The sequence below is a fragment of the Heterodontus francisci genome, chromosome 9 (genome assembly GCF_036365525.1).
Source record: "Heterodontus francisci isolate sHetFra1 chromosome 9, sHetFra1.hap1, whole genome shotgun sequence".
Classification (NCBI taxonomy): Eukaryota; Metazoa; Chordata; class Chondrichthyes; order Heterodontiformes; family Heterodontidae; genus Heterodontus; species Heterodontus francisci.
The window spans coordinates 47,175,273-47,199,768 of record NC_090379.1 but is presented as its reverse complement, the minus strand read 5'-3'; the positions used below and the strand labels follow the sequence as shown (position 1 = coordinate 47,199,768).

General features: G+C 45.2%; 1 protein-coding gene across 1 annotated transcript in view; it reads right to left on the bottom strand.

Annotated features, from left to right (window-relative positions):
• Positions 1 to 23,743, bottom strand: part of traf3 (TNF receptor-associated factor 3) — a 108,756-nt gene extending 85,013 nt beyond the window's left edge. Inside the window, exon 1 of the mRNA XM_068038965.1 lies at positions 23,686 to 23,743. Coding sequence (XP_067895066.1) covers positions 23,686 to 23,697 — 12 coding nt within the window. The 5' untranslated portion in view covers positions 23,698 to 23,743. The remainder of the gene's footprint in view (positions 1 to 23,685) is intronic.
• Between the last annotated feature and the right edge of the window lie 753 nt (positions 23,744 to 24,496).

The following is a 24,496-nucleotide window of genomic DNA, read 5'->3' as shown; positions in this document are numbered from 1 at the left end:
GAAAGCATTCAACAAAGCACCACATTAAAGCCGGTCAACAAAATTAAGGCTCATGGAATAGGAGGGTCAGTGTCCAATTGGATAAAAATTTGGCTTAATAACAGAAAACAGCAAGTCATGGTAAATGGTTGCTTTTCAGACTGGAGGATGGTAGATAGTGGTGTTCCCCAAGGGTCAGTGCTGGAACAGCTTTATTTGCTATATATAAAGGACTTGGATTTTGCAGTATAATTTCAAAATTTGCCAGTGATACCAAACTTGGAAGATTTGCAAACAGTGAGGATGATATAATCGGCCTGTAACAGGACATAGATAGGCTAGCAGAATGGGCAGATGGAATTTAATACAGACAAATGTGAGGTGATGCATTTTGGCAGAGGGATAAGATGAGGCAATACAGACTTAATGGCGCAGTAACAGAAGGACCTGGGGGTACATGTGCAGCGATCTTTGAAGGTGGCAGGACATATTGAGAGAGTGGTTCGTAAAGCATATGGGATCTTGGGCTTCATAAATAAAGGCAGACAGTACAAAAGCAGGGAAGTTATGCTGAACCTTTATAAAACTCTGGTTAGGCCAGACCTATTGTGTCCAGTTTTTGTCACCACACTTTAGGAAAGATGTGAGGGCCTTTGAAACGGTGCAGAGCAGATTTAACAGAATGGTTCCGGGGATGGTGGATGTTAGATACAAGGTTAGGTTGGAAAAACTGGGGTTGTTCTCCCTGGAGCAAAGAAAATTTGATAAAAGTGTACAAGATTATGACAGGCTTAGATAAGTTAGACAAGGAAAAATTGTTTCCATTAACTGATGATACTATGGGACACAGATTGAAGGTTTTGGCCAAGAATGCAGGGGGAATGTGAGGAAGAACTTTTTTTTGCACATCAAGTGGTAATGATCTGGAACTCGGTGGTAGAAGCAGAGACAAACAATGCTTTCAAAACAAAATAGGATGGGCGCTTGAAGGAAATAAACTGGGATGGCTACGGGAATTGAGTGGGACTGACTGGATTGTTCTGCGGAGAGCCGTTATGGACTTGATGGGCCGAATGGCATAAATGACTCTATGACCTGCAATCTCCTCTTCAGGGTGTTGTTGTTGATTGATCAGCCAGTCTGGCTCATGAATGGGACTTGCAGGAGTAGGCTTGTCACAAGGGGCTATGATCTTTCCCACTTTTGCAAAATAACCCTCAAAGCCAATGCCCTCATGGAAACTGTGCTCTTAAATGGACAAGCAGCCAGCTCACCAGTGCTCTTTGCGTGTGTGACGTCAGCTGATTAAACTCTAGTACTATCTTTGTTCAGATTTGGAAACCCCTATGATAGGTATGTCCAAAACAACAATATGTGCCCCACAACTCTTGCCTATCAGGCCCAAGAACCAATGTGTGATATCTCTGAAATGAGTTGCTGGAACTTGTTGGATGAAATATTTCAAGAACGTGCACCATGAACAGGGCTCACAAGCAGTTTAGCAGAAAATCATGAGAACCTTGATTTTCTGTTCAGTGGATGGAAAGATTGCAACCAGAGCATCGTGGATTCTCCGATACCTTCCCAGTGTATGTGTGGCCATGGCAGTAGTACAGGGTCTGGGAAAATCTCTACTTTTTTTCCACTTTGCTATGACAAGGGTGTCAATTAGATGATGTGTGCAAATTCAATGAGAAAACCTTTGGTTTACAGCAGCAGCTTGCAGGGCCTTGGGAACAGACAGACAGAGGCTGCGATGCTTATATATTATGCAGCGTTAGCTTCACACTTTGAAGTTTGTGATACAATGCCAAGGTGCTTTGGGACAAATTGAGAAAAAGAAACAGAATTATGATCAACACAGAGGAAAGTCAAATTTATTTGGGGGAACAGGAATGACAGGAAGAAAAAAGACAAATATTCTTTCTTGTTTGTGTGAGCTGCTGTGTCTGTTAAGGGTTCTCTTAAGCCTGCAACTTAAGCAATTTTTTCCTCATAAATATATTTTATGAATGAAGTTTGTAAAACTACATTACATAACAGTTCAAATTTGACATTACATAAACTGCAATACAGATCAGTTTCTTTCAATACAGTACATGAGGTGCCTCACTACGCTTGCCATTACTCGTTATACTTACAATGTACAGTTACATTTCTTGTCAAACATTCTCTGGTGCACACAGCTAACGGGGTTTTACATGGGTTCCTGCCCCTCGGTTCACTAAGGCGAGAGGGCTTTACACAGTGGCCTTTCTCCATTGAGCCTTTGCGACGGCTGCCCCAAGCTTTGGTGCATCCCTTAGCATGTAGTCCTGGGACCTTGGAATGTGCCAGTCTGCAATATTCAGTCATCAACAGCTGTTTGCACTGGAAGACCAGCCAGTTTTGGACAGACCAAAGAGGATCTGATGGTCCTCCAGCAGCAGTTGATGTTTATCTCAGTGTTTTTCCCTGGGAACAGCCCATAGAGCACTGAGTCCTGTGTTATGGAGCTGCTCAGGATGAACCTCAACAGAAAACACTGCATCTCTTTCCAGACCTTCTTTGCAAAGGCACATTCCAGGAGGAGGTGGGCGAGGGTCTCTTCCCAACCTCAGCCACTTGGAGGGCAATGTACGGTGGCACTGAGACTCTGGGTGTGTAGGAAGGGTCAGATGGGGAGGGTCCTTATCACCACCAGCCAAGCTACATGTTGGTGCTTGTTTGAAAGTTCTAATGATGAGGCATTCTGCCAAATGGGTTTGACAGTCTGCTCAGGGAACCATCCAACAGGATCCACTATCTCCTTTTCCCGCAGGGCCGTGAGGATGTTACATGTGGACCACTGCCTAATGGACTTATGGTCAAAGGAGCTTTTCTGCACAAACTTTTCCACGAGGGACAGGTGGAATAGCACAGTACAATTGAATGGAGCATTCTGCAGCAACATTACCAGACCTATCCTTTGCAACACTGCGGACAGATAGAACCTCAGCACCTAATGACACTTAGTGTTTCTGCACTGAGAGTCTACACATAGCTTGATGCAGCCACACACAAAGATGATGGTGACACTGGGTATGTTTTCTCCTCTTTATCTAGAGATTTGTACATCGTGTCCCTGCAGACACTCTGTTTTTGATCTCCAGATAAAGCGGAAGATGGCTTGGGTGACGACCACGGCACAGGAGCGGGGTATGTACAAGACCTGCCACACATACAGCAACACCAAAAGCACCTCACACCTGATGACCAGGTTCTCACCCACAATGGAGAGAGCGTGTCACTCACATACCCAGTTTCTGTTTCCCTCGGGCTATACGCTCCTTCCTGTTTATGGTGCATGCCTTGGCCCCTCCAAGCCATTTCTCCAGCACCTTCAGGTAGTCTGACCTGATGGTGAAGGGGGCAAAGGATCGGTCGGCTCAGTTCCCAAAGAACATCATCTTGTTCTTGCCGTGATTTATTTTAACTTCTGAGACCAATTCAAACTGGTTGTAGATGCTCATCAGTCTGTGCACCAACAATGGATCTGAGCAGAAGACGGTAATGTTGTCCGTGTACAGGAGGTTTTGACCAGAGTGCCTCTACTGCCTGGGATTGTCACCCCTCTTATGCACACATCCTTCATGATGGACTCGGCAAAAGGTTCACCGAACAAGACAGGGGAGAGAGGACAACCCTGCCTGACTCTAAATTTTATCAGACAGCTTTCCAATTCCCACCTATTGATTGAAACTGAGCTACTGATGTTTCTGTAGAGCAGCTGGATCCAATTGTGGATTCCCTCCCCAAACCCCATTTTGAGACCATATCCAACATGCAGGTGTGTGATATTCTGTCAAAGGCCTTCTCCTGGTACCAGCTGATGAGGCAATTGTATCCCCGAGTAGCACGAGGATAACAGAGATTTTCCTGCCAGCTACAGTGCAGGTCTGATCAGGGTGGATCACCAACCCCAGAGTAGACTTGACCCGATGGTGATGACAGAATTTTGTAGCCCACAATAAACAGAGAAATGGGCTGCCAATTTCTGATCTCCTCCCTCTCCCCCTTCCGCTTGTAGATGAGGCTGATGATGCATTTCCTCATGGATTCTGACATGCTGCCGGCCAGAAACTTACTCTCGTACACTTCCAGCAGGTCCGGGCTGATCCAGTCCCACAGAATCGAATACAACTCTGCCGGTAAGCCATCACTTCTGGGAGTTTTACTCAACTTTTGAGGAGTCACGTTAAATTTAAACAGACTTCTCATATAGTTATCATCAAAAAGGTAATCCTCATATTTACTCTTTAAAGGCTTACAGAAGTGAACTGAAATAATTATTGGTCAATTGTAGCATTTGGTCTGCTATATTTCTTGAGACTAAGAGACACATTAAAACAAAAAGGATGTGAAAGACTATCTAGTCCTTCAAGTCCAACTTAAGCAGACACAATGTACAGCATCGACCAGCCCTCGTTAGTTACATAATCTCTTGCGAAAGATTAAAAAAATCAGGAAGAATCAAACCCAATTTGGTAAAAAAAAAACCCTAAGGCAATCAAAACAGGAAGTCCCTATTCCAATTATTCTCAGCTATCATACAACTATTTTTTATTACTTGAAATGTCATTCTCAGGAACTTGTCCTGCTCCTAGAATCCATACTGACTGCATGCTTCTGTAATCTGTTGTAGCAGACGGTGACTTTAAAAAGAAATCCATCTAACCTAACTCTTTGCCTATGTATTTTCTATGCACGCTGCTGAGTTATCCCATCCACATCTATCTCAAATAATCTATTCTTTATCATTTTAATAACCTTTGCCATACCTCTTCTAAGCCTTTATTTCTCTGATGAAAATTATTCCAATTCTTCAAGTGTATGCTCATAACTAAGAACCAAGACTGGTACTGCCTTGGTCACCCTCCTCTCCAGGACCACATTTCCCATCCCACTGGCCTCATCACATTGCTTGTGGAGCTTAAATGAAGAGGAAAGACAAATTGACACATTTAGGTTAACAATTTTTTGAAATGAGACTACAAAGGTGCAAAATAAATATACCATTTAAAAAGGAGACTGTTTCAAGTTGCTGTGGATAAATATTTTGAAACAATCTAAAGTTGAAGAGGACATCTAGGATTTAGGGTATATTATTTATTTATTTAGAGCTACAGCACTGAAACAGGCCCTTCGGCCCACCAAGTCTGTGCCGACCAACAACCACCCATTTATACTAATCCTACATTAATCCCATATTCCCTACCACATCCCCACCATTCTCCTACCACCTACCTACACTAGGGGCAATTTACCATGGCCAATTTACCTATTTGGCTGTGGGAGGAATCCCACGCGGTCACAGGGAGAACTTGCAAACTCCACACAGGCAGTACCCAGAACTGAACCCGGGTCGCTGGAGCTGTGAGGCTGTGATGCTAACCACTGCGCCACCCATGTTATCATTTGTATGATACAAATAAGAATGAAGGAGAAAATATGAAAAGAGATTGAGAGGGTTGAGTATGAAGAAATCTCAAGTTCTCAAAAATATTAAAAAGTCCATAATTCTACAAACATATCTGTTAAAGAATGATTAAATGTGAGGTGGGACCACTGAGAGGCGAGGAGAATGAGTTCGTAAAGGATCAATGGGAATTGGGGAGATATTTAATAGGTACTTATATCAATTTTACAGACACGGATATTGGAGAGGATCCTAAATTGGTTAAAAGCAAGGTGAGAGATATTAGAATAAACAGACTGACAAAAATATTTATCAAAGGCACCATATGAATCCTTAATCCTTCCTTGACTAGGAGTTAAGGTGAACCGTCTGGGATTTACCACCTAGTTTAACACTAGCAGTGAATTAGTAGCCCAAATTTGGCTCGCTGGACTGGTTACATGAACCAGTTGAGATTATATTTGGATTTACTTGGCTAACCTACAATTAGGATAAACCCAAGCTAATTAACATTTTTTGCCAAATCAAAGAAATCAGACAATATGTTATCTATTATCCACTATTACCACCCTCAGAAACACAGTTAGCAGTACTTAACCATCAAATATGAAAATAATTACTACACATTCTTCATTGACAAAATAAATAACTGGTAATAAAAGCAGTGTGGGTATGTTACAGTAATTTAGCATTAACCGGCTACTAAATAAATTATAGGCTGTTTATAATTATCAGCTGAGATCAATTTTTGAGACTGATATCAGTTGGTGAGAAATATACTTCCTTGATAACTGACAAGTTAACAGCATTAGTTAGCCAGTCCACTGAACAAATTAAAAGTTTAAATGCTTGCAGTTAGCAGCATTTTCAGGATTTATACAACCTCGCCCTAAAGAACAAACCGGTTGCCCTGCTTTTCTCTGGGATGATGGCATAAGCCTTCCATGACATCAGTGATGAAGGTCTGTCTGTCGAGGTACTATCCATTCCTCCAGGATTTTCTGTTCTTGGATAAATTCACCTTCCGTGCTGATAGATGTATCTGGACTAACAAGCTTAAATCAACCTGCCTTGATCACAGGGAAGCTGGTTTATATATCTGCATGTATCTGGCTGGTAAAGCCATATAATAATAACTTCTGTAACCACTCTATGCCAGGAAATACATTTTTGATCTTACAGAGACACCTTGCTACATATACTAGATAAAGTACTACTAAAAGAACTACAACTAAACTAAGGACTGAAAACAGAGAATAGAACTTCAGTGTCAAAAACACTAAATAGTGTAACCAATTTGCTATTCAGCATAATATCTAACTACCAATCCTACATGATGAAATCTTACCCAGTAGCTTTTAAAATGACACTTTTATCAAGAGCTTTCCGGAATGCTTACAAATCTACAGTACTGCCTTCATCCAATAATTCGGTTATTTCCTCACAGAACTCAAACTAGATTAGGGAAGCAGGACCTCCGTCTCCTAAACCACACAAGAATACTCTAATAACTGCCAACCTACCCAAATCATGTCCTTTATAATGCATTCCAAAACCTTTCCTTGAACTAACATTAAACTGATGGGTCTATAATTTTTAAGAGTCTGAGAATGTAATCAGTTACTGTGCTACGACCAAATGCTCCACTTGGTGGCTCCACTGATGAAATGACCCGTATTGTGGAAAATAGTTAAAACTAGCAGAGACCCACAAAACATTTGCAGTGAAATTACTGTCTTTATTGCAACAGTACTTCTTTTACTGCCATTCCATTCCTTCTTATGCCATCCCATCATGTCATACCCAGCCTATTCCTTTCATCTTTCTCATATCATCCATATCCTACCCCACCCCTTCTTCCTATGCCATCCCCAACCTCCATTTCACACCTCCCAGGCCAAACCCCTCCTCCATACTGCTATGCCCCCATAACCCATTCCCACCCACCCATACTGTACCCCCCATGCCATCTTCCCACCCCCATGCTGTCCACATCCCTCACATGCCATTTACCCTCTCCTTCCCATGCCATCTACCAACCCCATGCTGCCCCCTCCCTCGCATGTTCATCCTCCCTTCCATACCGTCCCCCATTCCCACATCCAATACTAGCTCAACCCCATGCTGTCTCCACACTGCCCCTCCCATTGTCAAGAGCTGTCAGTAGGAGGCTGGAGCCCAGTAACCAAGGCCAAGGAGGGCCAAAGCTTAATAACTGCAGTCAGGAGCAGCAAGAGCTGGAGCCTACTTACTGAGGCCAGGAACAGCGAGAGCCAGAGCTCAGTAACCGAGGCTGGGAACAACAAGAGCCGGAGCTCAGTAACCGAGGCTGGGGGGGCAGCGAGAACCCAAGGCCGGGAGCAGTGAGAACCAGAGCCCAGTAACCAAGGCCAGGAACAGCGAGAGCCGGAGCTCAGTAACTGAGGCCAGGTGACAGCGAGAGCCGAGCCCGGTAACCGAGGCCGGAAGCAGTGAGAGCCGGAGACCAGTAAACAAGGCCAGAAGCAGCGAGAGCCGGAGCCCAGTAACCGAGGCCAGAAGCAGTGAGAGCCAGAGCCCAGTAACCGAGGCCGGAAGCAGTGAGAACCGGAGTCCAGTAACCGAGGCCGGAAGCAGTGAGAGCCGGAGCTCAGAAACCGAGGCCGGAGGCAGTGAGAGCCGGAGACCAGTAAACAAGGCCAGAAGCAGCGAGAGCCGGAGCCCAGTAACCGAGGCCAGAAGCAGTGAGAGCCCAGTAACCGAGGCCAGAAGCAGTGAGAGCCGGAGCCCAGTAATCGAGGCCGGGCGCAGTGAGAGCCGGAGACCAGTAACCGAGGCTGGGAACAGCGAGAGCCAGAGCTCAGTAACCAAGGCCAAGAGCAGCGAGAGCCCAAGGCCAGGAGCAGTGAGAGCCGGAACTCAGTAACTGAGGTCAGGAGCAGTGAGAGCCGGAGCCCAGTAACCGAGGCCAGGGAGGCAGTGAGAGCCGGAGCCCAGTAACCGAGGCCTGGGTGCAGCGAGAGCCGGGGCCCAGTAACCGAGGCTGGGTGCAGCGAGAGCCGGGGCCCAGTAACCGAGGCTGGGTGCAGCGAGAGCCGGGGCCCAGTAACCGAGGCTGGGTGCAGCGAGAGCCGGGGCCCAGTAACCGAGGCTGGGTGCAGCGAGAGCCGGGGCCCAGTAACCGAGGCTGGGTGCAGCGAGAGCCGGGGCCCAGTAACCGAGGCTGGGTGCAGCGAGAGCCGGGGCCCAGTAACCGAGGCTGGGTGCAGCGAGAGCCGGGGCCCAGTAACCGAGGCTGGGTGCAGCGAGAGCCGGGGCCCAGTAACCGAGGCTGGGTGCAGCGAGAGCCGGGGCCCAGTAACCGAGGCTGGGTGCAGCGAGAGCCGGGGCCCAGTAACCGAGGCTGGGTGCAGCGAGAGCCGGGGCCCAGTAACCGAGGCTGGGAACAACAAGAGCCGGAGCTCAGTAAACGAGGCTGGGGGGGCAGCGAGAACCCAAGGCCGGGAGCAGTGAGAACCAGAGCTCAGTAACTGAGGCCAGGTGACAGCGAGAGCCGAGCCCGGTAACCGAGGCCGGAAGCAGTGAGAGCCGGAGACCAGTAAACAAGGCCAGAAGCAGCGAGAGCCGGAGCCCAGTAACCGAGGCCAGAAGCAGCGAGAGCCGGAGCCCAGTAACCGAGGCCGGAAGCAGTGAGAACCGGAGCTCAGTAACCGAGGCCAGAAGCAGCGAGAGCCGGAGCCCAGTAACCGAGGCCAGAGGCAGTGAGAGCCGGAGCTCAGTAACTGAGGCCGGGTGACAGCGAGAGCCGAGCCCGGTAACCGAGGCCGGAAGCAGTGAGAGCCGGAGACCAGTAAACAAGGCCAGAAGCAGCGAGAGCCGGAGCCCAGTAACCGAGGCCAGAAGCAGTGAGAGCCGGAGCCCAGTAACCGAGGCCGGAAGCAGTGAGAACCGGAGCTCAGTAACCGAGGCCGGAAGCAGTGAGAGCCGGAGCCCAGTAACCGAGGCCAGAGGCAGTGAGAGCCGGAGCCCAGTAACCGAGGCCAGAAGCAGTGAGAGCCGGAGCTCAGAAACCGAGGCCGGAAGCAGTGAGAGCCGGAGCTCAGAAACCGAGGCCGGGGGGGGGGGGGGGAGGGGCAGCGAGAGCCCAGAGCCGGGAGGAGTGAGACCCAGAGCCCAGTAACCGAGGCCTGGAACAGTGAGAGCCGGAGCCCAGTAACCGAGGCCTGGAACAGTGAGAGCCGGAGACCAGTAATCGAGGCCGGGCGCAGTGAGAGCCGGAGACCAGTAACCGAGGCTGGGAACAGCGAGAGCCAGAGCTCAGTAACCAAGGCCAAGAGCAGCGAGAGCCCAAGGCCAGGAGCAGTGAGAGCCGGAACTCAGTAACTGCGGTCGGGAGCAGTGAGAGCCGGAGCCCAGTAACCCAGGCCAGGGAGGCAGTGAGAACCGGAGCCCAGTAACTGAGGCTGGGTGCAGCGAGAGCCGGGGCCCAGTAACCGAGGCTGGGTGCAGCGAGAGCCGGGGCCCAGTAACCGAGGCTGGGTGCAGCGAGAGCCGGGGCCCAGTAACCGAGGCTGGGTGCAGCGAGAGCCGGGGCCCAGTAACCGAGGCCGGGTGCAGCAAGAGCCGGGGCCCAGTAACCGAGGCCGGGTGCAGCGAGAGCCGGGGCCCAGTAACCGAGGCCGGGACCAGTGAGAGCCAGAGCTCAGTAACCGAGGCCGGGAGCAACGATAGCCGGAGCCCAGTAACCGAAGCCGGGAGCAGTCAGAGCCAGAGCCCAGTAACCGAGGCCGGGAGCAGTGAGAGCCAGAGCCCAGTAACCGAGGCCGGGAGCAGCGAGAGCTGGGGCCCAGTAACCACACGCATATGCCAGGTTCCACCCGCCGAACACTCTGAAAATGCGGACAAACAATAACTTTATTATTATAGATTAGGATTTAGACTGCGGATCGCTGGATAGAATTCCAGTATTTACTGTAAATCCTCTGGGCCACCCTAATTACTTGTTTTCAATCCTGTTTTGCTTCCACAACATACTAACTCAGGATAGTAAACCAAATTAGTCAATTTTGTTATGAAATCATTTTATTGAATCTGAACAAGGCATAGGATTCGAAAATGCTTCTACTAAAATATAATTCTCCTACCCAAGCTTCAAAGCTGCCTTATTCGTACAAACCCAATATTTCTCCGCTTTATTTCTAAATTTGAAAAAGGAGTTAAAATATCTTAAATTACAGTATAAAAAACAGTGTAGTACACAGCACCAAAATCAATTCTTGGCTGCAGACATTGCAACCAAAGGAAAATACTTAAAAGATTAAAGATAAGATATGATTCACTCCAAGATGGCTGAAGAGTTAAACCTGGAGCTGTAAACTGGTATTTGCTTGGTGAAATATTTGTTTACTCCCAACCACAGAGACACTCATTGGATGGAGAATGCACAATGTATCTATTTTTTTCTCCAAGATAGGATTTCCACCCCGTGCCCGTTATGAATATTGGACTTTATAACATGATTATTTTAAAAACTGTGATTTAATGTAGTGTAAGATGGAGCGAGAGAAGTCGTGTGACCTCACATCACCTCTGCTTAAAGACAAGACAGGGATCTCGGTTACTAGGACAACAAAGAACCCAGATGAAAGACCTTTTTGAAAAGCAGAAGGCAAGATTGTATCACCTGAAGAACAATAGGTTTCACTAACTCAGACTTTCAGATCCTGAACAAGGAACCAGTGGCTCTGAATCTTTTAAAATTCTGTCATGGAATGTGGGCGTCACTGGCAAGGCCAGCATTTGTTGCTCATCCCTAATTGCCCTGGAGAAGGTGGTGAGCTACCTTCGTGAACTGCTGCAGTCCATCTGGTGCAGGTACACCCACAGTGCTGTGAGGGAGGAGTTCCAGGATTTTGATCCAGCGACAGTGAAGGAATGGCAACGCGGTTGGGTTTGCCTATGGCGTTTCCGGCACCTAAGTCAATGCTGGGTGTTCCGTCCGGTTTTATTCCTTTTCAACTTTTGTGTAGCTGTTTTGAACAACTGAATGGCTTGCTAGGCCATTTCAGAGGATAGTTAAGAGTCAACCACATTGCAAATGCAAATTTCAATTGCTAACACCTGGAAACAAAGGAAAGCCTGGGTGGCTCTGTTGTGGCCAGATTTGTAGGCTCTGCATATTGAAAAAGCAAATGACTATTGACCTTTTGTCCCTGGGTAAATCCTACAGACTTTGAGAAATCTACAGGCTGTAGGGAAGACCGGAAGCCAATGACCAGCTGCGGCTGCCTCAGGAGGGAGCGAGAGGGACCACCCACTCTCTGCAGCCTTTCACTGTATCAGTCTTCTAAGATTCAAACCTGATTTGAAAGTTGAGCTTTGCGGAGAAGGAAAAGACCAACAGGATCACCTTATTCACAGATGTCCAGGTTGAAAGTGCTCAGACGAAGTCAGCAAAGAGGACATTGACATTGAGAAGGTCTGGGATATCCAACCCATTGCAACTGGGAGGAGTTTGGGATTTTTAGCTGCAAAGATTTCGCATCATGGAGGACTGTGTAATGTATAAATGTGGTGTGAGATTTTCAAGTGTTTTAATTAGTGAAGAAAATACCTTCCTCTGTAATTTGGAAGATCAGCTACTTATAAAGTACTATTTAGTTCTTTTTTTTCTTTTTGGGCCTCCTTGTCTCGAGAGACAATGGATACGCACCTGGAGGTGGTCAGTGGTTTGTGAAGCAGCGCCTGGAGTGGCTATAAAGGCCAATTCTGGAGTGACAGGCTCTTCCACAGGTGCTGCAGAAAAATTTGTTTGTCGGGGCTGTTGCACAGTTGGCTCTCCCCTTGCGCCTCTGTCTTTTTTCCTGCCAACTACTAAGTCTCTTCGACTTGCCACAATTTAGCCCTGTCTTTATGGCTGCCCGCCAGCTCTGGCGAATGCTGGCAACTGACTCCCACGACTTGTGATCAATGTCACACGATTTCATGTCGCGTTTGCAGACGTCTTTATAGCGGAGACATGGACGGCCGGTGGGTCTGATACCAGTGGCGAGCTCGCTGTACAATGTGTCTTTGGGGATCCTGCCATCTTCCATGCCGCTCACATGGCCAAGCCATCTCAAGCGCCGCTGACTCAGTTAATGGTGATTTTTTACTCCAGTGGTCATAATAAACATTTTAAAACGTGAAATCTTGTGTAATTCTTTAAATTGGTCTGGGGAGTTCATATCTCGTGTTTTAACGTTAACGGTCTTAGAGGTTATAATAAATTGAGGGGCTTATCCCGGATATGAATTTAGAGGCTGTAAAACAGGTACATTGGAATTTGCTAGAATTTAAATGAGCAAGATTTCACAATTACTTTTGCTGTACTCAAAGAAAAGTCAGCATCTCTAGTTTTAACACTCAAGCCTTTGCGGAGAGAAGATTTGACTCTCAATGATTTAAAACAGTTAAAGGTGGAGGCGTTAATAGCTGTAACAGAGCAAGTGGGGGCTAGTTTAAAATCAAAAGCTAAAAAGGCAGAAATGATTTAAGTGTTGGCTCGGCATTTTAACCTTGAGGAAGAAAAGAGTGATCCTGATAGCTCTCAGATGAGTTAGCTAGGATTCAGTTACAAATGAGGTGACTGCAACTTGAAAAAGAGACGGACAATTACAACTGAGAAAGACTGAATTTGTCAGCGGTCTCACTTGAGGTTGTACAAGCCACACCCATGGACCAACAAAGCACATCCATGGACTCCTTAAACCTCTGTCTTTGACTAAGCTTTTGGTCATCTTACCTAATATCTCATATGACTTGGTGTCATGTTTTGTTTTATAATGCTCCTGTGAAGTGCCTTGGTATGTTTTATTACGGTAAAGGCGCCAAATAAATATAAATTGCTGTGATGGTGGTTTTAAGTGATTCACTCCAGTAGGGATAAACCCTACTGTGATATGAACCAGGATTTAGCAGTATGGCGGACTAAAACTATGATCAGGAGCTTGGCAGATAAATGTGTGCTGTGAGCCATACTGATGAGGAAGATCCCAGTTTAGATTCTTGGTCTGTGTGAGGCATCAGATGAGATCAGAATCAGGCTCAACTGCGATTCCTCAATAGACAAGTAGCCTTTGGGCTTGCAGATGAAGAATGGCCACTTTGGTGAAAATTGCCAGGATCCACAGAACTACTTTCAAAAGACAAAAATAGAAAACTGAAGGGACAAAAAGGTCAGATAAAATACATATTTATAGACTATTTTTATCTGTTAAGAAAAGAGCACACAGTGCTGGTTATACCAGACAGTATTATAACCAGATAATACAGGTGCTGATTCACTTTACCAAGGCTAGAAATGATCATAATCGAGGGAAATTGTACTGTTTATTACATTCTTTATTAGGAGTACAGAAGGACTAACTACAAATCTCTACTATGTTGATCTGTCTCTAACAGTATCTAAACAGCTTTCAATTCCTTGTGTAATAAGAATTGATTTGCAAAGTTACTTCATGTAAATTAAAGCAGTACTGTTGATTTGTGTCACTTTTAGTTTCTTCTAAACACATTTTGAAGGAATTAGTAGTACTTACATTCAGTTCAGACACAAAACGGCACAGTGGCGCGCACCGCAGCCTCACAGCTCCAGCGACCCGGGTTCAATTCTGGGTACTGCCTGTGTCTGCGTGGGTTTCCTCTGGGTGCTCCGGTTTCCTCCAACATGCCAAAGACTTGCAGGTTGATAGGTTAATTGGCCATTATAAATTGTCCCTAGTATAGGTAGCTGGTAGGGAAATATAGGGACAGGTGGGGATGTGGTAGGAATATGGGATTAGTGTAGGATTAGTATAAATGGGTGGTTGATGGTCAGCACAGACTCGGTGGGCCGAAGGGCCTGTTTCAGTGCTGTATCTCTTTAAAAAAAAACATTCCTTCCAATGTTGCCCCACACAGCATTCACTGGGATTTGTATTCCTATGGAGATCTGGGGGAAATCCCCTCATTCAAAAATGAAGAAAATATAGTCCATTCTGATTAACTTTAGAACACTTTTTATTTCACAGTTGATAGATTATTAAATCAATTTATGTGAGGCTGGCCACTACAATAACATGAAGGCATTCAGGGTTCGAAGGGCAGAGGGCATTTGGAATTGTATGTTTTCCATGGATTGGTTGTTTTCGGAATCGCATTATTTTTCTGCCTGCCTGGGGTGTTTCATGTCATGTTTTGCAGTACTGCTGGAAGAAGCAGGGCTCCCTGCCTTGAGGAAGTCACTGTCATTGTCTTGCTGCTGAAGAGGAGCAGAGGCAGGAAGTCATGTTCTCCTACCCTGGCTACAAATTCTCAACAACTAAAAATCTCTCACTTCCTACTTATACATTCCTTAATTTACTGTACACCTTCCCATGGGTGCCCACAATGCTCCACTGTGTACCTCTGACCACCTCCTTCTACATAACGATACCCAGGACAACCAGTTGTCAACACCTAATAACTGCATGCTGCATATTTCTGAACTCACAAACCCTACAGAATGTACATTCACACATGGGGAGATTCATTACAGCCATTGTGAGGTAGTGGAATTGTCCTTCTGTTTTTGTAAATGGCAGTGCACAGCAAGAGTTATATATCCAAATCTGGACTGGGGATCTTGGGGTGGTGGACAAGAAGAAAGCAGCAAGCTTACATGGTCTAACACCATTTGGAGGAGCATGCCATATAAATACTAGGCTAGAACCTCAAGGGGAAATGGCTCCAGCTCAGGGGTAGTAATAACACTTATATTTACTCTACACTCCATCCTCTTTAATCACATAATATTGACTCGCAAGCTAGCATACATCATTAGCTCCACGTCAGCTGTATAGAGTTATACAGCGCAGAAACAGGCCCTTCGGCCCACTGTGCCAGCCATCAAGCACCTATCTATTCTAATCGCATTTTCCAGCACCTGGCCCAAAGCTTTGTATGCTATGGCATTTCAAGTGCTCATCGAAATACTTCTTAAATGTTGTGAGGGTTCCTGCCACCCCCTCAGGCAGTGCATTACAGATTCCAGCCACCCTCTGGGTGAAAATATTTCTCCTCAAATCCCCTCTAAACCTCCTGCCCCTTACCTTAAATCTATGCCCCCTGGTTATTGACACCTCCGCTAAGGAAAAAGTTTCTTCCTATCTACGCCCCTCATAATTTTGTATATTTCCCAATCAGGTCCCCACTCAGCCTTCTCTGCTCTAAGGAAAACAACCCTAGCCTATCCAGTCTCTCTTCATAGCTGAAATGCTCCAGTCCAGGCAACATCCTGGTGAATCTCCTGTGCACCTTCTCCAGTGCAAACACATCCTTCCTGTAGTGTGATGATCAGAACTGTACACAGTACTCCAGCTGTGGCCTAACTAGCGTTTTATACAGCTCCATCATAACCTCCCTGCTCTTATATTCTATGCCTCAGCTAATAAAGGCAAGTATCCCATGTGCCTTCCTAACCACCTTATCTATCTGTGCTGCTGCTTTCAGTGATCTCTGGACAAGTACACCAAGGTCCATCTGACCCTCTGTACTTCCTAGGGTCCTACCATTATATATTTCCTTGCTTGTTAGACCTCCCAAAATACATCACCTCACACTTGTCAGGATTAAATTCCATTTGCCACAGCTCTGCCCATCTTACCAGCCCATCTATATCGTCCTGAAAGCCAAGGCTTTCCTCCTCACTATTTATGACACCACCAATTTTCGTGTCATCAGCAAACTTACTGCTCATGCCTCCTGTATTCACGTCTAAATCATTAATGTACACTACAAACAGCAAGGGTCCCAGCACCGATCCCTGCGGTACACCACTGGTCCCAGGCCTCCAGTTGCAAAAGCAATCCTCAACCATCACCCTCTGCCTCCTGCCACTAATCCAATTTTGGATCCAATTTGCCAAATTGCCCTGGATCCCATGGGCTCTTACCTACTCAACCAATCTCCCTTGCGGGACCTTATCAAAAGCCTTACTGAAGTCCATGTAGATTACATCAACTGCTTTACGCTCATCTGCACACCTAGTCACCTCCTCGAAAAATTCAATCAAATTTGTTAGACATGATCTCCCCCTGACAAAGCCATGCTGACTATCCTTGATTAATCCATGCCTCTCCAAGTGGAGATTAATCCTGTCCTTCAGAATTTTTTCCAATAGTTTCCCTACCACTGATGTTAGACTCACTGGCCTGTAATTACCTGGTTTATCCCTACTACCCTTCTTGAATAATGATACCACATTCACTGTCCTCCAGTCCCCTGGCACCTCTCCTGTGGCCAAAGAGGATTTGCAAATTTGTGTCAGAGCCCCTGCAATCTCCTCCCCTGCCTCACATAGCAGCCTGGGATACATCTCATCTGGGCTTGGGGATTTATCCACTTTTAAGCCCGCTAAAACCGCTAATACCTCCTCCCTTTCAATGCTAATTTGTTCAAGTATATCACAATCCCTCTCCCTGATCTCTACACCTACATCGTCCTTCTCCATAGTGAACACAGATGAAAAGTAATCATTTAAAACCTCACCTACATCCTCTGGCTCCACACACAGATTGCCACTTTGGTCCTTAATGGACCCTATTCTTTCCCTGTTTATCCTCTTGCCCTTAATATACTTATATACGCCTTGGGATTTTCCTTTATCTTGCCCGCCAGTGTTGTTTCATGCCCCCTCTTCGCTCTCCTAATTACTTTAAGTACCCCACTACACTTTCTATACTCCTCTAGAGCCTCCGCTGTTTTTAGCCCTCTGAATCTGACATAAGCCTCCTTTTTTTCCCTTATGCAATCCTTGACATCCAGGGTTTCCTGGACTTGTTTGTCCTCCCCTTCACCTTTACGGGAACATGTTGGCCCTGAACTCTCACTATTTCCTTTTTGAATGACTCCCGCTGGTCTGATGTAGACTTTGCTACAAATAGCTACTTTCAGTCCACTTTAGCCAGATCTTGTTTCATCATATTGAAATTGGCCTTCCCCCAGTCCATCTTTGTCCTTTTCCATAGCTACCTTAAATCTTACAGAGTTATGGTCACTATCCCCAAAATGCTCCCCCACTGACACTTCTACCACTTGTCCGGCATTATTCCCTAAGATTAGGTCCAGTACCGCCCCTTCTCTTCTACGTGCTGGGTCAAAAAACTCTCCTGGATGCACTTTAAGAATTCCTCCCCCTTTAAGCCTTTTGCCCTAAGACTATCCCAGTTAATATTGGGGAAGTCGAAATCCCCTACTATTATTACCCTATTATTTTTACACCCCTCTGAGATTTGCCTACATATCTGCTCCTCTATCTCTTCCTGACTGTTTGGAGGCCTGTAGTACACTCCCAGCCAAGTGATTGCCCACTTTTTGTTTTTAAATTCTACCCATATGGCCTCATTTGAGGAACCTTCTAAGATATCATCCCTCCTTACTGCTGTAATTGACTCCTTGATCAATAGTGCAATGCCACCTCTTCTTTTACACCCTCCCTTGTTATGCCTGAAGATTCTATACCCTGGAATATTGAGCTGCCAGTCCTGTTCTTCCCTCAGCCATGTCTCTGTGATAGCAATAATATAATATTCCCATGCGTTAATCAACGCCCTCAATTCATCTGCCTTACTTGCAAGACTCTTTGCGTTAAATAGATGCAAACTAGCCTTGCAATATTTGCTTGTGCCTTAACAGGTCTATATTTGCTCTGCCTTCCAATCTGACTGTTTGGCAAAGTTGTTCTTGTCCAGAAGGAGCAATCCCGATTTCCACTGGCAGCTCCATGCCTGACTGAATGCAGGCCCTCATTCAGCAAGGTACTTAACCACTGGACGACCTCTTCCTGAATCAAAGGCTGCAAAGACATTACTATTCTGTCCAGAAAGGACTGCGGGGCCAATTTATTCAGCAAGCAGGGCAACACTAGGGAGGTGTCCTTCTCCTCTGATAATGCAAGACTTTCTGGCATTCAAAAATGATTTTTTCTTATTTTCCCCCAATAGCACATGCGTAAGAATATGATAAATGGGATGGTTCAGAGACATGAGGCAGGCAGCCCTCCATAAAATGTTGTGCCAATAGCACCAAACTTCACAATTTGCAAAATGTACAAAAAAAAGGCTGATTCATCACTTAACAACTTTGTGGCTTTCAATTCATCAGTTTTGAAACACACCATATAATCAAACAGCACCCAATTTAAATAGGGCAGTCTGTAACCACAGGAAGTGAAAAAAACATGGCTGCAGCCCAGTATGATGTTGATTGACCTTACTTAGAATATTAATATATCAGTATCTCTGAGGCACCGTGGAGCAGTCCCTGCCGGCTCCACTACCATGCGTGAAATGTGAATGAAGCAGAAATCCTGAAGCATGGGTCTTTGCTCATTTTCCTCTGCTTAGCACCTCAAAAAGAGGCTAGCTTAGGATTGAAAGCAGAGAAAACCCAGTCCCATATTCTCCCTCTGTCTCTCTTATTCCCCTTTTTCCTCATGGATGGACAGCTATGAGCTTTATTTTGGCTGAGTGCATCCTTTATGTAGTTCAGTATTTCTCACCTGAGTGACTGAGCCAATGGGTAGGTGAAAAAAGTTACATTTCAGCCACATAAGACCTGCATGTAACTCAGATGCTATTGGTTTTCTCCTCTATTAAGAATGTTCAATCCAACTTATAGACTGCAATCATTTTTAACTGGGACCCACCAACACCAAATAAAAAACTTAAAACTATCCAGAATTATGCAGCCTCCATACAACACAGGGTCCATCTGCATACTTACAGTACTTCCAATCTCTAACATTAGTTAGAGATACAGCACTGAAACAGGCCCTTCGGCCCACCGAGTCTGTGCCGACCATCAACCACCCATTTATACTAATCCTACACCAATCCCATATTCCTACCACATCCCCACCTGTCCCTATATTTCCCTACCACCTACCTATACTAGGGGCAATTTATAATGGCCAATTTACCTATCAACCTGCAAGTCTTTTGGCATGTGGGAGGAAACCGGAGCACCCGGAGGAAACCCACGCAGACACAGGGAGAACTTGCAAACTCCACACAGGCAGTACCCAGAATTGAACCTGGGTCGCTGGAGCTGTGAGGCTGCGGTGCTAACCACTGCGCCACCCTGTCCATAAAAAGCAGGACAAATCCAATCCGGACAATTACCACCCCATCAGTTTACTGTGGATTATCAAGCAGCACTTACTCAGCAACAACCTGCTCACCAATGCTCAGTTTGGGTTTCGCCAGGGCCACTCAGCTCCAGATCTCATTACAGCCATAGCTGAAACATGGACAAAATAGCTGAATTATGGAGGTGAGAGTGACTGCCCTTGACATCAAGGCAGCATTTGACCAAGTATGGCATCAAGAAACCCTCGAAAAATTGAAGTCAATGGGAACCAAAGGGAATACTCCCCACTGGTTGGAGTCAGAGCTAGAACAAAACAAAGATGGTTGTGGTTGTTGAAGGCCAATCATCTAAACCCCAGGAAATCGCTGCAGCAGTTCAAGGAGGCAGCTCACCACTTTCTCAAGGGCAATTAAGGATGTTATACTGACAATTTTTTGTCAGATAATTCTACAAATATTGATTTTTCCTGTTTTGAAGGAATGCCTTGTTTTCTCAATGCACACAAATTCTACAAGTCTCAAGGACCAGTTAAGGAATTTTTTGAAAATCACATGATAGCCTGACATCTATAGTGCTTTTAAACTGCAAGAATTTGATTAATTTTATTCACGTTTTACTTTTGCTACCAAAAACTTTAAAAGGCAGAAATGTAATCATTTATTGCAAGAGTTCTGTAATTCTCTCAAATTTAAACAATTTTCTAAGTCATTGAATTGGTACCTAATCCAGACTTACATGGGCTTCTCTCTTAAATGTAACAATTTTGGAACTTTCCTCATATGACCTGGAAGGAAGTGATCTGTAAGCATGGCTTTCCTGTCAAATATTTGAGTTGAAGGGGTGCCTGCATGGGACCTTGTGTGCTGACATTCTCATGTATTGTTGGGATCAAAACGCCTACAAGTGTTTCCATTAGGCCTTGATTGACACACAGTGATATCACAATGGCCAGTCATACAACTCTTGGAACTGACCTTGCTGCAAAAACAATAAGTATGCCTATTGTGTATACCTAGCTCATTCCCTGCATGTGTTGGTGCCACAAAAATGATATCAATGTACGTATCTGAACAAACAGCATTTCTCAACTTTAATTTTTTTTCATTATAAAAGGTTAAATGAAATGATTGATGCTGACTGGTTCTAATCCATCTTGCTTTGGTTATGCCATCGAATGTCAACTGGAAGTGGTTAGGTTATCTCTTCTTGGAAATGGTCACTGCCTGGCACTTCTGTGGTGCAAATGTTACTTGCCACTTACCAACCCAAGCCAGGTTGTTGTCTAGGCCTTGCTGCATGCAGGCATGGACTTCTTCATTATCTGAGGAATTGCAAAAAGAACTGAACACTGTGCAATCAGCGAACATCCCCACTTCTGACCTTAAGATGGAGGGAAGGTCAATGATGAAGCAGCTGATGATTGGGCCTTGGACACTGTCCTGAGGTACTTCTGTAGCGATGTCCAAGGGCTGCGATGAATGGCCTCCAACAATCACCTTCCTTTGTGTATATGATCTAACTTCTGTAACTCAATTTCCTGCCTGCAATGATAACCTCCCAGTTGTCCGACATTTTGTTTTTAAAATTGCATTTTTTTAATGCTTATTCCTAATGATTAAGCCTATTATTTTCAAACAGAATTTTTTTATGCTGAACCCTAGCAACCCACAGTCAAGGGGATACATTTTTTGTGTAAGTTCCTAAAATCTATATAACACACTCTTATGCAAATCATTGGGTCTTCTCAACAAAAATGTACGCCATGAAAACTTAAAACTCCACCGATGACATCATTCAAAATTTCGCAGGTCCCCTCCTGCTCTAACCCAAGTGTATTTTTATGCTTTACCGACTAACTAGACAACATCAAGTACATAACAGTTGCCACAGCAATGCTTACCTTCCACTTTAGCCTTAGTCAGAAAGAGTAGATTCCCAAGCTTCCTGTAACATCAACATACTATCAGCATCCTGGGGGTTACCATTGACCAGAGACTGAACTGGACCAGCCATATAAGTACTGTGGCTACAAGAGCAGGTCAGAGGCTTCAAATTCTGTGTTAGGGAAACTTCCAAGTCTGTTTGTCAAGAAGACACTCAGACTAGGATGCTTTGATGGAGACTGTTTATTGCTTGCCACAGAACTTACTACTCCACCCCTAATACTAATACCCCTCCCACTGCTGGCTGGCTCTTCTTTATATATACATTTGAGTACAATTAACTAATTAACATCCAACACCTGTTCACCCTATTACCTTCAACCAGCAGGTATTTAACATCCATTAATGGAACTTATTAAACACTAATATTCTGCGGTGAGTAACTCACCTCCTGACTCCCCAAAGCCTGTGCACCATCTATAAGGTACAAGTCAGGTGTGTAATGGAATACTCTCCACTTACCTGAATGAGTGCAGCTCCAACAACACTCAAGAAGCTTGACACCATCCAGGACAAAGCAACTTGATTGTCTCCCCATTCACCACCTTCAACATTCACTCCCTCCAACACTGACGCACAGTGGCAGCAATGTGTGCCATCTACAAGATGCACTGCAGCAACTCACCAAGGCTCCTTTAACAGCATCTTCCAAACCCGCAACTTCTACCACCTAGAAAAACAAGGGCAGCAGATGCATAGGAACACCACCACCTGCAAGTTACCCTCCAAGCCACACACCATCCTGACTTGGAACTATATCGCCGTTTTTTCACTGTCGCTGGGTCAATATCTGGAACTCCCTTCCTAACAGCACTGTGGGGGTACCTACACCATATGGACTACTGTGGTTCAAGGAGGTGGCTCACCAGTACCTTCTCAAGAGCAGTTAGGGATGGGCAATAAATGCTGACCTTGCCAGTGATGCCCACAGTCCTTGAAATAAAAAAAACACTAACAGATGACCTCCGCCTCCCAATTAAGTCTCATTCTGTCATCCAACAGCTGAGCTATTTATAAATGCCTCAAATACACAGACTTCCAACACACAAAAAACAGAGAGAAACGTCCCTTACATACACTCAGCTCTCAAATAATGCCCAAAGTCATTTAGATTTGTAAACTAAAAGGTGTAAACTATATTAAATTGTTTTCAATTATTTCAAATTAAAATGTACTCACATGTAAGTGTAAGAGCCAAACATCAGTGAACAAAAATTCGTGGATGAAAAATTCAAGAATATATAGCATAAGTTTGCACCTGAGGTGCATCAGCCAGAGTAAACTATCATTAGGCACGCTGGATTTGGCAATTATATCGCACAGCACGTTCTCATTAATTCATAACTAGAACTAGGCTCCATTTGTTTGTAATATACAGGAGGAGGGGGGCTTGGAGCTTATTAAATGCCAAGGTATTTAAATCAAAACGTTGAAGCCATTGTAAAGATATTTTGAACAAATGGAAGTTGTTGCCTTTCCTTTGCAGTACACATCCTTCACGCACCTCTTGATTGAGCTGGCACAGGTCAACCTGTTTATACCACAGGAAAGGGAGGGGGTAGAGGAATAACCTTTTCTTTTAAGAGGTTTGTAAGGTCATAGCATTGCGGCATCAGAGATGTTCCTCATATGACCACACCCTGCTCTCTCACTCCCTTAGGCAAGATCGGCCTTCGAGGCTTCAGTTCATCTTTTCCAGTTAGGAAAAAAAAATATTCTATATGCACCACCTGTTGGATTATACAGCTCTGAAAAAATTACTTCATAAATATATTATTTTTGTTGTCCACTCTATTAGCTTATTTTACTGGTTCTTTTTCACTTTGCTATGTTGTCCCTGGACCTTTAGTCAAAATGTCTGGCTCTAAGCACTCATGCCTTTTGCTCAGCAAATGGTAATAATAAATGTTTAATGCCTCAACAGCTAAACACAGCATGGCACAATGTGAAATGTGTTATCGTTTTCAGTCCACCCATGTGAGAACTTGTTCATTGCCTCCGCTTTGTCCGTATTCACAGGGTGGTAGATAGAAATTCGCTGGTCCCTATAGGCTATGCTTAACTGTCAGATACAGAACACTTTATAAGCACTTTTATGTGAACATACTTTACTGCCTGCAACCACCTCCTCCATGCTGACTGAACTTGCAAAGGCACTGACCTTTATCCTATCAAAGAAACATTGACGACCTCACAAACCTGAAAGTTCATCTGTTCCTTTTAAAGTAGCATCAATAGCACACTGGAAATCAGCATTTGCACCTTTCAGCCATGCCTCCATTCTTTACATGGCTTCCAACCAACAGGGTCCAGTATCAGCATCGTTAGACCCCCAACTCAAGTTAACCACTTCCCCCCATTCAATACCAGCCCAAAACCGCTATTTAAATCTCTAGCAATTATGCAAATGCCCTCACAGAGCACACAACAGGGGATTCCCAGTGTACTGCCGCTGTTGACACCAACGCATGCAGGGACTCTCCACATATGGGCACCAACTACTGTCAGCAACAGCATTGCTTTAAGGGCTGAAAACTGTCATTATCTTTACGAAGCCTGTCCGCCAAGCTGCTATTCAGGGACTATGATCAGCTCCGGTTGTTGCATGCGTTGGTTGCTTTGGACTTCTGCTCCCTGTCTGATTCCTCCCTTTCTCACTCCAAGTGACAAAGTAGGAAGTAATGCGCACATGATTTGCACTGGGAGAAATGGGCAGTCAAACATCTCACTTTAGGGTGGCCATTTGTCTGGTTTTATACCGGACAGTCTGGTTTTTAGCCGGTCTGTCCACTGTCCGGTACCGAATGCCTTTATGTCCCGTATCAAGGGTTAGGATGGAAGAATCATCGAAAGAAGCATGTACCTAAAGTAATTTCACAAAATACAGGAGGCTAAAATTCACTGTCTAACCAGGAATACGCTGTGATTCCCATTGCGTTCTCATCAACGTTTTTAACTTGAAATTATACTCACAATCACAGCTGAGTTCTGGTGCATTTTTTAAGTTGCG